A 13,096-nucleotide genomic window follows, 5' to 3' on the forward strand; every position below is an offset into this window, starting at 1 on the left:
ATTATGAATAATACCGTATACTGCCCATGTTGACTTTATGTAACTAACTACATGCGGTATAATAGTGCCAGTTTAATCATAGCCTTGACACAAGCTTTGTAGTTTTAGATGACACAAACATGCAGACATCACTCACATTTAATGTCACCACTTATTTTCAAATGAACAATATTGAATTGCAATTTAATTTGTTATCTCAAAAAGCTTTATGTCATACATTGTGATTAGTTTTTTTAAGCCTCCACTCATTTGCGAGTGATTTTGTATCACTCGTAAACGAGTGGAGTAAAAAAAAATCTTCTACTCTATTTAAAACTAAATATTATAACAGTATTTTGAGTGTCCAAAAATAATCACCTGCCAATAAAAAAACCTACTAACTTTTACCAAAGATGTCGCAGACAAAATTTTATTCAAAAATTAGAATTGATATTTTTTTATAAAGCATATACACAACATTCTGAAATTAGAGTAATATAATTGTCAATCAAAGGTAGAATGATAAATGTTACTCAATGTTACCAGCCAATGACAGATCGTAATACATGTAAATGCCTAGACTTCTATATTCCTATATTTCAATTATCCCATTTATAATATTAAAATCAATGAAAATCTTGATTTTAATTTTATCAGTTCAGACGTTGCACTTAAACCTGCCATTAATACATTTTATAAATTATATTTTAGAAATTGTGACGTTTATTAGAACTCTATAAAATGGTAGCTTAAAAATTAGATTCACAGTAAAAATATGACTTTACATATTGTTCATATATCTGTTTCTCCTTGAGGGAACATTTTTATCTATTTTTTTAAATGAAAGTAATGTTTTATGCTACAGAGATTACAAATACTATATCACATTGTTACGCGTCAGGGCTATATTGTAGCTAGGACGACTTGCCGAGTAATATTGAATGCGTATGATGAGTTTTAAGTAAATACTTAGTCATTTATCGACAGGATGTTTTACCAGAATGATAAGATACACAAACAATTTTACGACCTCTGTGTAAAAATAATAATTGATTTCCAAATGGCAAATGATAGCCACATATTGTTTTATTTTAAACATTAAATGGGACTGTAAAGAAATAAAGTGGTTCATATTAGAAGTTACCGCAGGTTTACACAACTATGGTCCTGAGTTCTAATACCAACAATGGTACAAACTTCCACGCTTGTATTTAACTTTACACTTATTATAACAAATAAGCTAGAGATAGTATGAGTTAGCTATTGTTTCAAATTTTCATAAAAACTAAAATAAGCGTATGAAATGAGCTAGAGATAACATGGGTTAGCTATTGCTCCCAAATATCATACAAACAAAAACAAGCATTCTCCGTTGTGAGTTGGCTATTGCTATCAATTTTCATAAAAAACAAAAACAACCTTATCAAATAAGCTAGAGATAGTATGAGTTAGCTATTGTTTCAAATTTTCATAAAAACTAAAATAAGCGTATGAAATGAGCTAGAGATAACATGGGTTAGCTATTGCTCCCAAATATCATACAAACAAAAACAAGCATTCTCCGTTGTGAGTTGGCTATTGCTATCAATTTTCATAAAAAACAAAAACAACCTTATCAAATAAGCTAGAGATAGTATGAGTTAGCTATTGTTTCAAATTTTCATAAAAACTAAAATAAGCGTATGAAATGAGCTAGAGACAACATGGGTTAGCTATTGCTCCCAAATATCATACAAACAAAAACAAGCATTCTCCGTTGTGAGTTGGCTATTGCTATCAATTTTCATAAAAAAACAAAAACAACCTTATCAAATAAGCTAGAGATAGTATGAGTTAGCTATTGCTCCCAAATTTCATGAAAACAAAAAACAACAGTCTCCAGTGTGTGTTAGCTATTGCTCCCAATTTTCATAAAAAAAAAAACAAAAACAACCTTATCAAATAAGCTAGAGATAGTATGAGTTAGCTATTGCTCCCAAATATCATACAAACAAAAACAAGCATTCTCCATTGTGAGTTGGCTATTGCTCCCAATTTTCATAAAAAAAAAACAAAAACAACCTTATCAAATAAGCTAGAGATAGTATGAGTTAGCTATTGATCCCAAATTTCATGAAAACAAAAAACAACAGTCTCCAGTGTGTGTTAGCTATTGCTCCCAATTTTCATAAAAAAAAACAAAAACAACCTTATCAAATAAGCTAGAGATAGTATGAGTTAGCTATTGATCCCAAATTTCATGAAAACAAAAAACAACAGTCTCCAGTGTGTGTTAGCTATTGCTCCCAATTTTCATAAAAAAAAATACAAATACAACCTTATCAAATAAGCTAGAGATAGTATGAGTTAGCTATTAATCCCAAATTTCATGAAAACAAAAAACCAACATTCTCCAGTGTATGTTAGCTATTGCTTCCAATTTTCATAAAATCAAAAACAAGCATTCTCTTATCCTAATTAGCTATTGTTAATTTTCATAAAATCAAAAACAATCATTCTCCAATACAAATTTGCTTTTCCTAATTTTCATATAAACAAAAACAAACATTCTCCAATAGAAGTTTGCTTTTGCTACCAATTTTCATATAAACAAAAAAAAGCGTTCTCAAATAAGTCTGCTTTCGGTGGACTATAGTTTGGTGATATGTTTCTAATATTTACAAAGGAAATTCTAATATTCGAGTTTGTATGATCTACATATATTCATGAGAGACTTTTCTTTTAAATTCCTATCTTTCTACATATTAAAAAAAAGGAAAGAATTAAACGCTTTATTTTAAAAGCTGTGTTTAAAAAAAGGTAGTTTTTGTACCATAGACGAGTGTTTACGATTTTTTTAAGGAAGATAAAAAAACGCTCTACCGATATTCATTAATTTTATGTAGCAGATATTTTTTTAATAAAATGCATTTACCATTCATGCTTAAAAATTGCACAAAACGTATAAAACAATTTTTTTTTGTTTTTATATTTTGTAGTCATTCTATTCTCAGACATTAACTAACTGTGATAACACTGCAAATTCTCTTTTTTATCATGTGTACACAATTTATGAAGACATAGGATTATATTGTTATAACTGTTTGTTTTAAATGTTAACAAACCTAATTTTAAAAAATCCGTCTGAATTGTAATCTCGTAACGAAAAAATACATTATAAGCTGTAATATTATTCAAATAGACGTGAGTATCTTACAATGTTATAACTCTTCATATGCGCCTGAAAACGACAAATTTAGATTTATGAGTTGTGACGCTGCTTCGCAATTTAAATCATTGTTTTGGTTCGCGCAGTTGGGGATCACGTTCTCTCTCTTTTGATCAAAAATAAATATCCAAGTAGTATTTACAGCCTATGTCAACAGACCACCAGAAAGTACAAAAATTTTTCAAAACGTACAAAAGATATTCTTGCGAAGCAAGATATTACAACTCAGTTTGATGATATTCTTACACAGTTTAAAGATATTCTTACTCTATTGGACATATTCTTACTCTTTCAAAGATATTTTTACTCAGTTTAACGATATTCTTACTGGGCAAGATATTCTTACTCTATAGAAGATATTCGTAGTCAGTTCGAAGATATACTTAATCTATAGAAGATATTTCTAATAAGTTTGAACATATTCTCACTGTATTGAAGATATTCTTACTCAGTTTGAAGATATTCTTACTAGGCAAGATATTCTTACTCTATAGAAGATATTCGTACACAGTTCGAAGATATACTTAATCTATAGAAGATATTCTTAATTAGTTTGAACACATTCTCACTCTATTGAAGATATTCTTACTCAGTTTGAAGATATTCTTACTCTATAGAAGATATTCGTACACAGTTCGAAGATATACTTAATCTATAGAAGATATTCTTAATTAGTTTGATCACATTCTCACTCTATTGAAGATATTCTTACTCAGTTTAACGATATTCTTACAAGGCAATACAACTATCATTCGCTTGGTTATAATAGACAACAGTGCAAAAAATATATGCACACGTATTTAGAAATACAAGTAATTTATTTTGTCAACCACAGCAACCGTATGTGATGGATTGATTAAATGCGTATATCCTGTCATATTGTATTAAAACGTACAAACGTGCAATATAACATACGAGTATGTCATATGTTCATAATTGAATGTACATTTTCTGAAATGTTGAAACCTACCGATAAATTGAAAATAATAATATTGAAATATACCAAAAACAGCATACACGAATCTTCAATACAACAAATTTTATACTGTATTTCTTAAGAATGTTTTACTTTTCCTTTTTTTAATGGATTGTTTTTTTTTCTTTTTAATGTATAGCTGTACCTGACCAATTATTGTGGCTCAATCTAGTTTAATAGTAAATAAACAAAATATAATCACATTTCTAATATTTAATTTCACAATACTTGTGTAGCAATAAATATAAACCGTAAAAATCTATAAAACAATAGAATTTAAAAAAATTAAAATACTTAATGATAGGAGCTCCCAAGAAACGCGCTTTCCACTATGAGCAATGTTTAGTTTTGATTTTGTTGCTACTATGTTAAACAGATGGAGTTGCAATTGGTGTGAAAAATCTAAAAAAAACATATTTTTACCAGTCACAGGTGAAAATTTGATTTATAATTCTAACAAACGAACTTACACATTTTTATTCATATAGTAGATATTTCAAAACATTATTATTATAATTTTTTTAATAAAAAAGAGAAATATTTGTGTTTTTATTATTTACACAAATATTTCAATTTCATACTATTTCTGTGAGCCTAAGCGGCTCATTATTAGAAATAGGTATTAAATTGTGGTAGAGTGGGTTCGAACCGAGAAACTCTGACTCAAGAGTCCGCGACACTAACCACAGGACTACAACCCGACACTTTATTTATTTGGTCAAGTTTCAGCGCTTTTGGTATTTATAATATTACCTCGTTTCAATGGCTGTTGTTTAAAATTAAAATAAAGATATAATCGTGACTGCAAACTACCCTGTATTTTTTTATATATTTTGATACAATTTGGAGGTACAAAATAAATAAAAAAATTCGATTTAACAGTGAATACTTCATATGAATTTTGGTATTGAACATAATGTCAACTGTATGAGAATGTAAATCATCCTTCTATTACAAAATTAATGGTATTGTAAAATGTAATATGGAATTGTAATTTATGTATTATGGTATTGTAATACAAGCTTCATTTCTTCGGCTTCATGTCTTTTTCATCTACAACAGTTTTACTGTAAATTTATCAATTATCAGTCGACATAAGCGAAGCATCAGTCCAAATCAACAAAATATCTTAAATAAATCAAACAAAAATATATGTTTAATGTTTTTCGTTCCAAAATAATTGAGCAGCGAACTTTGGAAGTTTCTTATGATCTTCAAAAAGTATTTTTGCCGTTAAACCATTATGTTAACACATCAAAGACATATTAATATATTATGTTATATTATCTGTGGAACGTACACAGTATAAAAGGTAATGCCTACATTCAGCGCCTATTGTAAGTTGATACAGTGTGAACAAACCGTTACTTGTCACGGTTTGAATAGAAATTGATTTTACAAGAAAAAATATATATTTATGTTTGACCTTTTTCTTGTATACATTGGATCCATACCAAAAGGTTCTATTAGGTTTTTCATATGATTTTTATACTTTATTGTCCGCTGATCAAAAATTATATGCTTACTATCACAAACACTATAATTTGTGCATCTTAGTATTTTCAAACACCTGTTTCTATTCAATTAGCTTGTTTCTTCGCAATGTCTTTTGCATGACAGTTCCGTCTGGAGGTAATAGGAATGACACTCGAAGTGTGTTACTTGTGTCCAGTTTATTTCATTGTTTTACTTTGGTTGCTATCTATATAGAAAACCCTGATTCCCGCAGATAGGATATCGAAAATGGTATAAGAATCGATTATTTAACCTAATTTTGATTAAGTAGAGTCTTGGGCGGCCCGAGGGTTGGGGACCACTGCCTTAAATGACACATAGGTATTTTTTAAGTAGTTTGGGGACCAGAAAAGCACTTGACTAAAAAATAAAGGAAGAAGAGGTTTGATCACCCGCCTTTAGCTTCTATATATAGGATTACAAAAAGTGATGGTTACAACATCGTTTTGTATGGGCATTTCTAGTATTGCGTGTTTAATCTTGCATCAAATTGCTTTTTTAATATATTTGCGATCGATGACAAGGTTAACTCCATTTTAGAGGATTAAACGCGTCTGGGTCTACCTACATATTTATGGCCAAAAAAGGACGGATTTACATTAAGAATTTGCTTTTGGTAGTAACCGCTCTCTATAAATATCGTCATGTATATATATATATATATATATATATATATATATATATATATATATATATATATATATATATATATATATATATATATATATATATATATATTATATATATATATATATATATATATATATATATATATATATATATATATATATATATATATATATATTTATATATATTTATATATAAACAAATATATATATATATATAGGAAATATCTCATTTTCGGATCACACTATGATTCACCTATAAAAAAGGTGTATGTATTTGTAATGTACAATTCTATGACTGGATTTTTTTACTTTATTGATCTGTGTGTAACTGATTTATCCAATAGAATAAAGCACTGTGTATGTACCTATTACCTATGTATCTATAGGTATACAAACATGATCGTCCTTCATAATTTCATTTTATTCCATACAATACTCGCTTTGCGTTGCATAGAATTCCGCGAACGTATTATTTACGACCTGTACAAACGAATCAACCTGTATTATTGTAAATAATTGAAAGTGATTTAATTACACATTCGTAATGAGTTGGAGCGATGGATATATTTAGGCAGTTCTGTCACAGGCTTGTATAATGAGCGAGTATGTAAATTCTTATAAAAAAGAGAAGTCAGTGAACACTTCAATTACTATCATAATTTCCTGACAACACTCTCCAATTGAAGGTCTGTTTACCTTTCAACGCCTGATTATACGAGTAATTCAAATGGAGCATAAAAAATAATTCTCTCATTTCGCTTGAGGTTATAATATTTATACATTACGAATGAACTAAATTGAAATTTTTATTCCAACGAGGATGTACATGTATATGTACATATATAAAACAATGCTGTGGAAACAGATTGAAGGTCAATTGAATTTTAAAACAGTTATAAATAAATGTACATATTATTTTCATGAAATATTAGCTTTTCATTTATAAATTATAACGTAAAATAGTATCTTGGCGTAGATGTCTCCGTAGTATACTGATTACCACGTTTGGTTATCGTGCATGAAACCCAGGGTTGGATTAACATCTGATTCAATTCTCGTATGAAGAACACAGACAATTTCAAACTGAAGACCTGAGGACTTGAGCTCTAATATGAACTACCAGAATTTATTTTTAAGTAATTCAAATATGTACTTGAAAGTGGTAAGATCAGGACTCGGAGTATAAATGAATTCGGAAGAAACGAACAATGTTTGTAACAAAAAAGTGGTGTGGCTTTCTATTCTCTCTAGCTACACCTGCGAGGAGAGGCATGATGATTAATTTTGTTTTTTAAATAAAAAAATACTTACGCTTGACTGCGGTGGACTGATGGTAGAGTCTGTGACGTCTTCGCAGTAGTCGCTCTTTACGGAAGATCCATCTGGTGAAATGGATTCCACATTCAGCAATGTCTTGTCATCTTCACAGTGATTTTCGTCGAGTTTTTCCACCTTCAACAGAACCGGTTCGCTGATCTCCAGAACGGACGGTTGTGATCTGCTGTGCCTTAAACTTGACCTCGCGCTAGTACCATTGCTGAAATATTCATCTTCATCCTTCAACAAGTTCAACTTCACCGCGCTGTTGCAAGCACTCAAACTGCGCAAAGATCGATGATGCGTTTTTCTTTTGCTTTCGGAAACCTCACTACCTCCGCTGATAACACTCGCTCCTCCCGTCTGTTCCACTTTCCCGAAGGAATCTATTGACCCATGTCCTCCGGGAACATCTTCGTAATCACTAAAATCTGAGTCAGGATAATCATCTTCGGAAGACCTCGCCGTTATTTTCCTCGAACTGTGTTTACTTATTACCTTATCAACTTTGAGTCTTTCCATTTCGAACCAATCTTTGATGCCGTACCACGCTTTGGATAATCTCTTTTTGCCTCTGAAAGTTTTATGCGCCGTGTAGAATGCAGAAATTCTGTTTTTTAGTCTGATCGCTCTCTGATTGTTTTCGAAGTAATTGGACCGATTACTGATGATTGACGACTTCGCGGTAATGGACGACACTTTCTTGGAAAACATGAATGGTTTTTGCATGAAATCCTTGGTTTTTCTATTCAACGTGTTCAATTCGGGAAGAGACGAAACGGAGCGTTTGGATTCGGCATTTTTCAGCGATATATTACACACTTGACTTAAATTATCTAGACTAGCAGAGTTTTGGTATTTTGGGGTTTCCACTGGCTCTTCGGTATTTACATCGTTCAAACTCTTGTTATGAATAACGTATTGAGAATTGCTATAGTCGCTCAGGGCATTGTTATTCGGGAGATCGTATTCACAATTCGGGCTGACTGGAGCCGGTTCATTATCTTCCTTCAGAGACGACGCACTAACGTAAATCCTCAATTCCGATTTGTGCTGCATCGGAGTGTATTCGGAGTCGCAGTTACCGACGGATACGGTTTTGAGGTCGGTAGCACTGGCGTAATGATTAGCGATTGCCGGTTTAGCGTTCATAATCTCGTATTCGTTTCCGTTACCGACGGACTTGCATCTCTCGCTAGAATCGACGTCTACGTAGTCACCGCTCGACCTGTGGACTACGTAGGTCTGATCACTACTGGAGAAAAAGGAAAACACGATGTCGGTGAATTGGTCCGGCTGACAGCTGTTCTGGTGGCCCTCCTCCTCGGGCCGCCCCCTCCTCTCGCCCGCCGCCGAAGAGTGGCGGCTCGCGTTATCTAACTCTTCCTTCCCCCCGATAACGCCGCTCGAGTTGTGCACTATTACCAGTTGTTTGTTTACACTTTGAGGCGGCCTGAGCGGCTCTTTTTCTGACAGATTTTTCCGAGAGCGGTCGCGCCTCATTAAGTGTGGGAAATGGGCATTTTGTATTTTGGGGATAGACAGACCCCACAGTTTGTAGTCACTTTCGGTTTCCTTTAACTTGAATCGTTTCATCTTGACAGAAATAATTAATTAACGACGGCAACAATAACTGAAATACTTATCAATCAAAACATTGACAAAAAATGTAACAATTTGTTTCTAAAGAAACTCATGTCACGGTCACGTGTTGTGTATTTAATTTAACATATTTTACTTGATGATTTTTCTCCAATTTATCACTTAACACTTGTGAATCAGCACAATGATTTGAAAGGACGATGCAGAGATCCGTCCATATTTGCGTAGTTAATTAACGGACTAGAGATTCGTACTAGAATCCAACGGGACACGGGAACAAGTGAGTGCATTGGGAAGCACCCACATCGCATGAGATAATCGCGCAATGATGAGAAATGATGCGAGATGGCTCCGAATCTCGACTAGACTAACTCGAGTAAGTAGATTTAGCTCTTGGGAAGATCACAACACCCCACCTAGAGAATTATATTTATAAACTGGCCGAGCGCCGTGTGACGCTGTCGGAGGTAGGTATACTCGTAGTTGAACGATTTCTTTTGCCGCGGTAGCCAAATGCATGTCGGATATAGCTGTGCTCACCAAACTATGTACCTCTTTATAACGAATGGGTTATTAGTTTCCACGCGAACCGAGATGGTTAATTCATTTCGGATGTATGTAGGTATGTAATTTGAATCTGATTACTGCAATCACTATATACATATAATCAAATTATGTACGCAAGCAAAATATAAATTGGCAAAATTTTTAAAAAATGTATGTAGGTACCGAAATTCAAATTTATTGTGGATATTTTCTGTCATAATTTTTTTACCGTGTGAAATCAACGTACCTATACGAAATCGACCAAAATTTAATTAAATCTTATTAACTTTAATATATCTTAGATATCTTATATACAACATCACGTGAAAATATTAAAATAAATATAAATTATTAAGAAAGTTCGTATTTTTTTATGACATTCATTAAAAATACATTAGTTTACCTCAAGGGACTCGACAGCAATGGTCAAGTTACACAAACTATTACGAGTACGAGTATCCAACCCGAGTCCTCAAGCCACAATTATTCCTTTTTATACCTACTAATCTTCCCTCACTTCCTTTCCCATTTAGCAGTGATCTTCTTCACACTGAGTTCCTTCACTTACTTCATCTGATCGCATTAAATAAATTCCACTAACTATTCCCTTTACCTTCACGTATTTGGCGATCAACCTTACTCCACGTACGAAAAAGTCTCGAAGAAAATAATAAAAATAATTTCTTGAATTTTTTTGACGATACTTTATGGCACATTTTATAAAACTTTATAAATAAAAGTAAAACATTGTTTTTGACCACTTTTATTTTATTTTATTTTTTTTACATATTATCCCTGAGTACATATCCACCCCTGGAGATGACAATGCGCTTGTGAAAATCAGCTAGAGAAAAGAACCTAAAACAGAATTGGTTAAAAACAGAGTTTTAGTTTTATTTTATAAAGTTTCATTAATAATACATTTAAATTTAAAAGAAAGCTTAGTTTAGCCGATAAAACTAGAAATATATCTAACTTTCACCTTGTGGAATGCATTACTAAATCCCTACTTGTCAATATCAATAAATCATTATTATAATATTTGAACTATTTGGATTATTCACTAATTTGCTGAAGAAATTTACTGTCTAAAATTTCGAAGCATTTGTGAATAACATTAGGAGATTAAAGATTTTGAAATAACGTAATTTTACTTTATTATTAATTTAGAAGATAGCCCATTTGAGTCGTAAACTTATTTTTTTAACAATGGTGCCAATCGGTAGAAAATAAAAAAAATATTTACGTGCATGTTTAACATCATCTGCCAAAACTCGTTAAGTTAGGAATGAAATGGAATAGAAAAATCAATACTCTTGCACAACTCGCTATACCGATCGACAGTTCACTTTCAAAAATCTCTCAAAAAGCGTAAAAACGGTAGAAGATTTAATCTTCTACCGAATGCCGTCATTGGTAAACAACTCATTTTTTTAAACATAACGTAGCTTGGAAGTGGACTACTCATTTTTTATCCATGCTTATGTAGAAAAATACGTGATAGTAAGAGTAAGGCAGTATTTTTTTAAAGAAGACTAAGGAAGAAGAAGGTATTTTGACTAAATAATTTCATTAAAAATACGTGTTTAAAAAAAAATATATGATAGTTTGATAGTATGCAGAGCTTCAATTTGAATTTGCGCACTTTGAATTTCTAATCAAACACATTAAAATTTTCTGATGTTTTATGCAAACGTTTGATTGTTGTTTTTATTTTAAGTATTTATTTCAAATTTTCAAAATCAATTAGACGAAACAATGTTTGCGCTTACGTAGTTACAATCTATATTTATTTAATTCTTCGAAATGATAAAATATGACATTGTAATGAATATTTAAGTGATATTTGATTATATATATTTTTTAGTAAAAAGCTTGACATGAAGTGAGTTCCGGAACCTTTTTTGTTTAAAAAAAAGACCTGACTGTACATTTTGTCTAACGTTTAATTTCGTTATAAAAACTTACTCGCACTAATGAGGTTCGTCTTAAAAGGGTTTAGATGTAACACAATCCTGCAGCTCATACGTCAAGCAAAGCGAGTAAGTAATATCACAATAAAGGTGGCAATAAAGAACTAGACCCCGGAGTAAAGTTGCTGCTCTCAGTAAAAGGGTCACATGACAAAAAGTGTGGGGGCAACCAGTAATGATGTTGTAATTAGTGCATTCTCGGATCATGGTAGGAAAAAGTGCATGAGAACATGTGTGAAGCGTAGAGCAGGATACAAACATATGTTTAGGAGATGAAAGTATGTGGGAAGATGCGTGATGCTGCAAACAGAGCCGCACTGCTGTTTTATTGTTGCACAAGCGTGACATATTTGTGTTACTACTTTATGATCTTTCAAAATTTGTAAATTCAAAACTTGCCGTCAGACATGGTGCAAGTGGAAAATCATATACCATATCGCTCACTCCTTTTAAGAATGTCATAAATCAAAAATCGTTAATTTTCAGTTGTGCATGTTTTCGGAATGCCCAAAAATTTTACTATATCCCTGCAAAAGCGGCATATTTTAAACTTAATATTTACCCGCTACAAGGCAGAAAGTGTTGTTTTTGCGTTTTGAAGAAAATGTATTGTTTAATTATTTTTTAAATATCCTAAATATTTTTCAAATGTAGAAAATAACCTTCAGGTTTTACCTAAAAAGATCTGTAGCACAGTAAAAAGTTCAATAAGTGGCTTGATATTTATTTTTAATACATTGTATTATATTTTTAAACTTTAAAAACGTTCTCCTGAAAAATCAAGTTTATTGATTTATGACGTTCTTGAAAGGAGTGAGCGATATGTACTCCATTTTAAACAAACTCCGCGTTCAATTGTTTATAAGATCGCTTTTTCAGAACGGAATAGAAACTAGCATTATTAAATATATATAAAACCCTTATCCGCACCCCAATGGTGCATAGGGCACTGCATCATATAAACGCAGTGTTATCTTGATCGTTTACACATGAAGGAAAGGTGATCAGCCCTCCGCTTCAAGTACCAGTCCAGGGTAATATTGAATAAATATTACAGTGAAAAAATCACCCATATTTATTCTTACCCCCCCTGGGAATCGAACCCGGGTCCTCCAGAACGGAAGCCGAACGTGCTGACCATTACACTACGGAGGCGGACGTAGCATTATTATCTAGTAGTTTATATTTTACAGTTACATAATACTTTATTTGCGCTATTTTAGACATGGTCCTAAGTTTTACTGCGTATGAAAGAGGCATCTGAATTCGTAAAAAATCTACCTCATTTGTTTTCCTGCAACTTTTCAAACGATAATGCCCAAGGTAATTGTAACTTACGTTCACAACTACA

General features: G+C 32.0%; 1 protein-coding gene across 1 annotated transcript in view; it reads right to left on the reverse strand.

Moving 5' to 3' along the window:
• Nost (Nostrin) overlaps positions 1 to 9,659 on the reverse strand; it is a 57,215-nt gene extending 47,556 nt beyond the window's left edge. Inside the window, exon 1 of the mRNA XM_088266437.1 lies at positions 7,619 to 9,659. Coding sequence (XP_088122563.1) covers positions 7,619 to 9,220 — 1,602 coding nt within the window. The 5' untranslated portion in view covers positions 9,221 to 9,659. The remainder of the gene's footprint in view (positions 1 to 7,618) is intronic.
• Positions 9,660 to 13,096: the final 3,437 nt, after the last annotated feature.

Source organism: Brachycentrus maculatus, unplaced genomic scaffold, assembly GCF_059751285.1.
Source record: "Brachycentrus maculatus isolate JH-2025_06_01 unplaced genomic scaffold, ASM5975128v1 h1tg000269l, whole genome shotgun sequence".
Classification (NCBI taxonomy): Eukaryota; Metazoa; Arthropoda; class Insecta; order Trichoptera; family Brachycentridae; genus Brachycentrus; species Brachycentrus maculatus.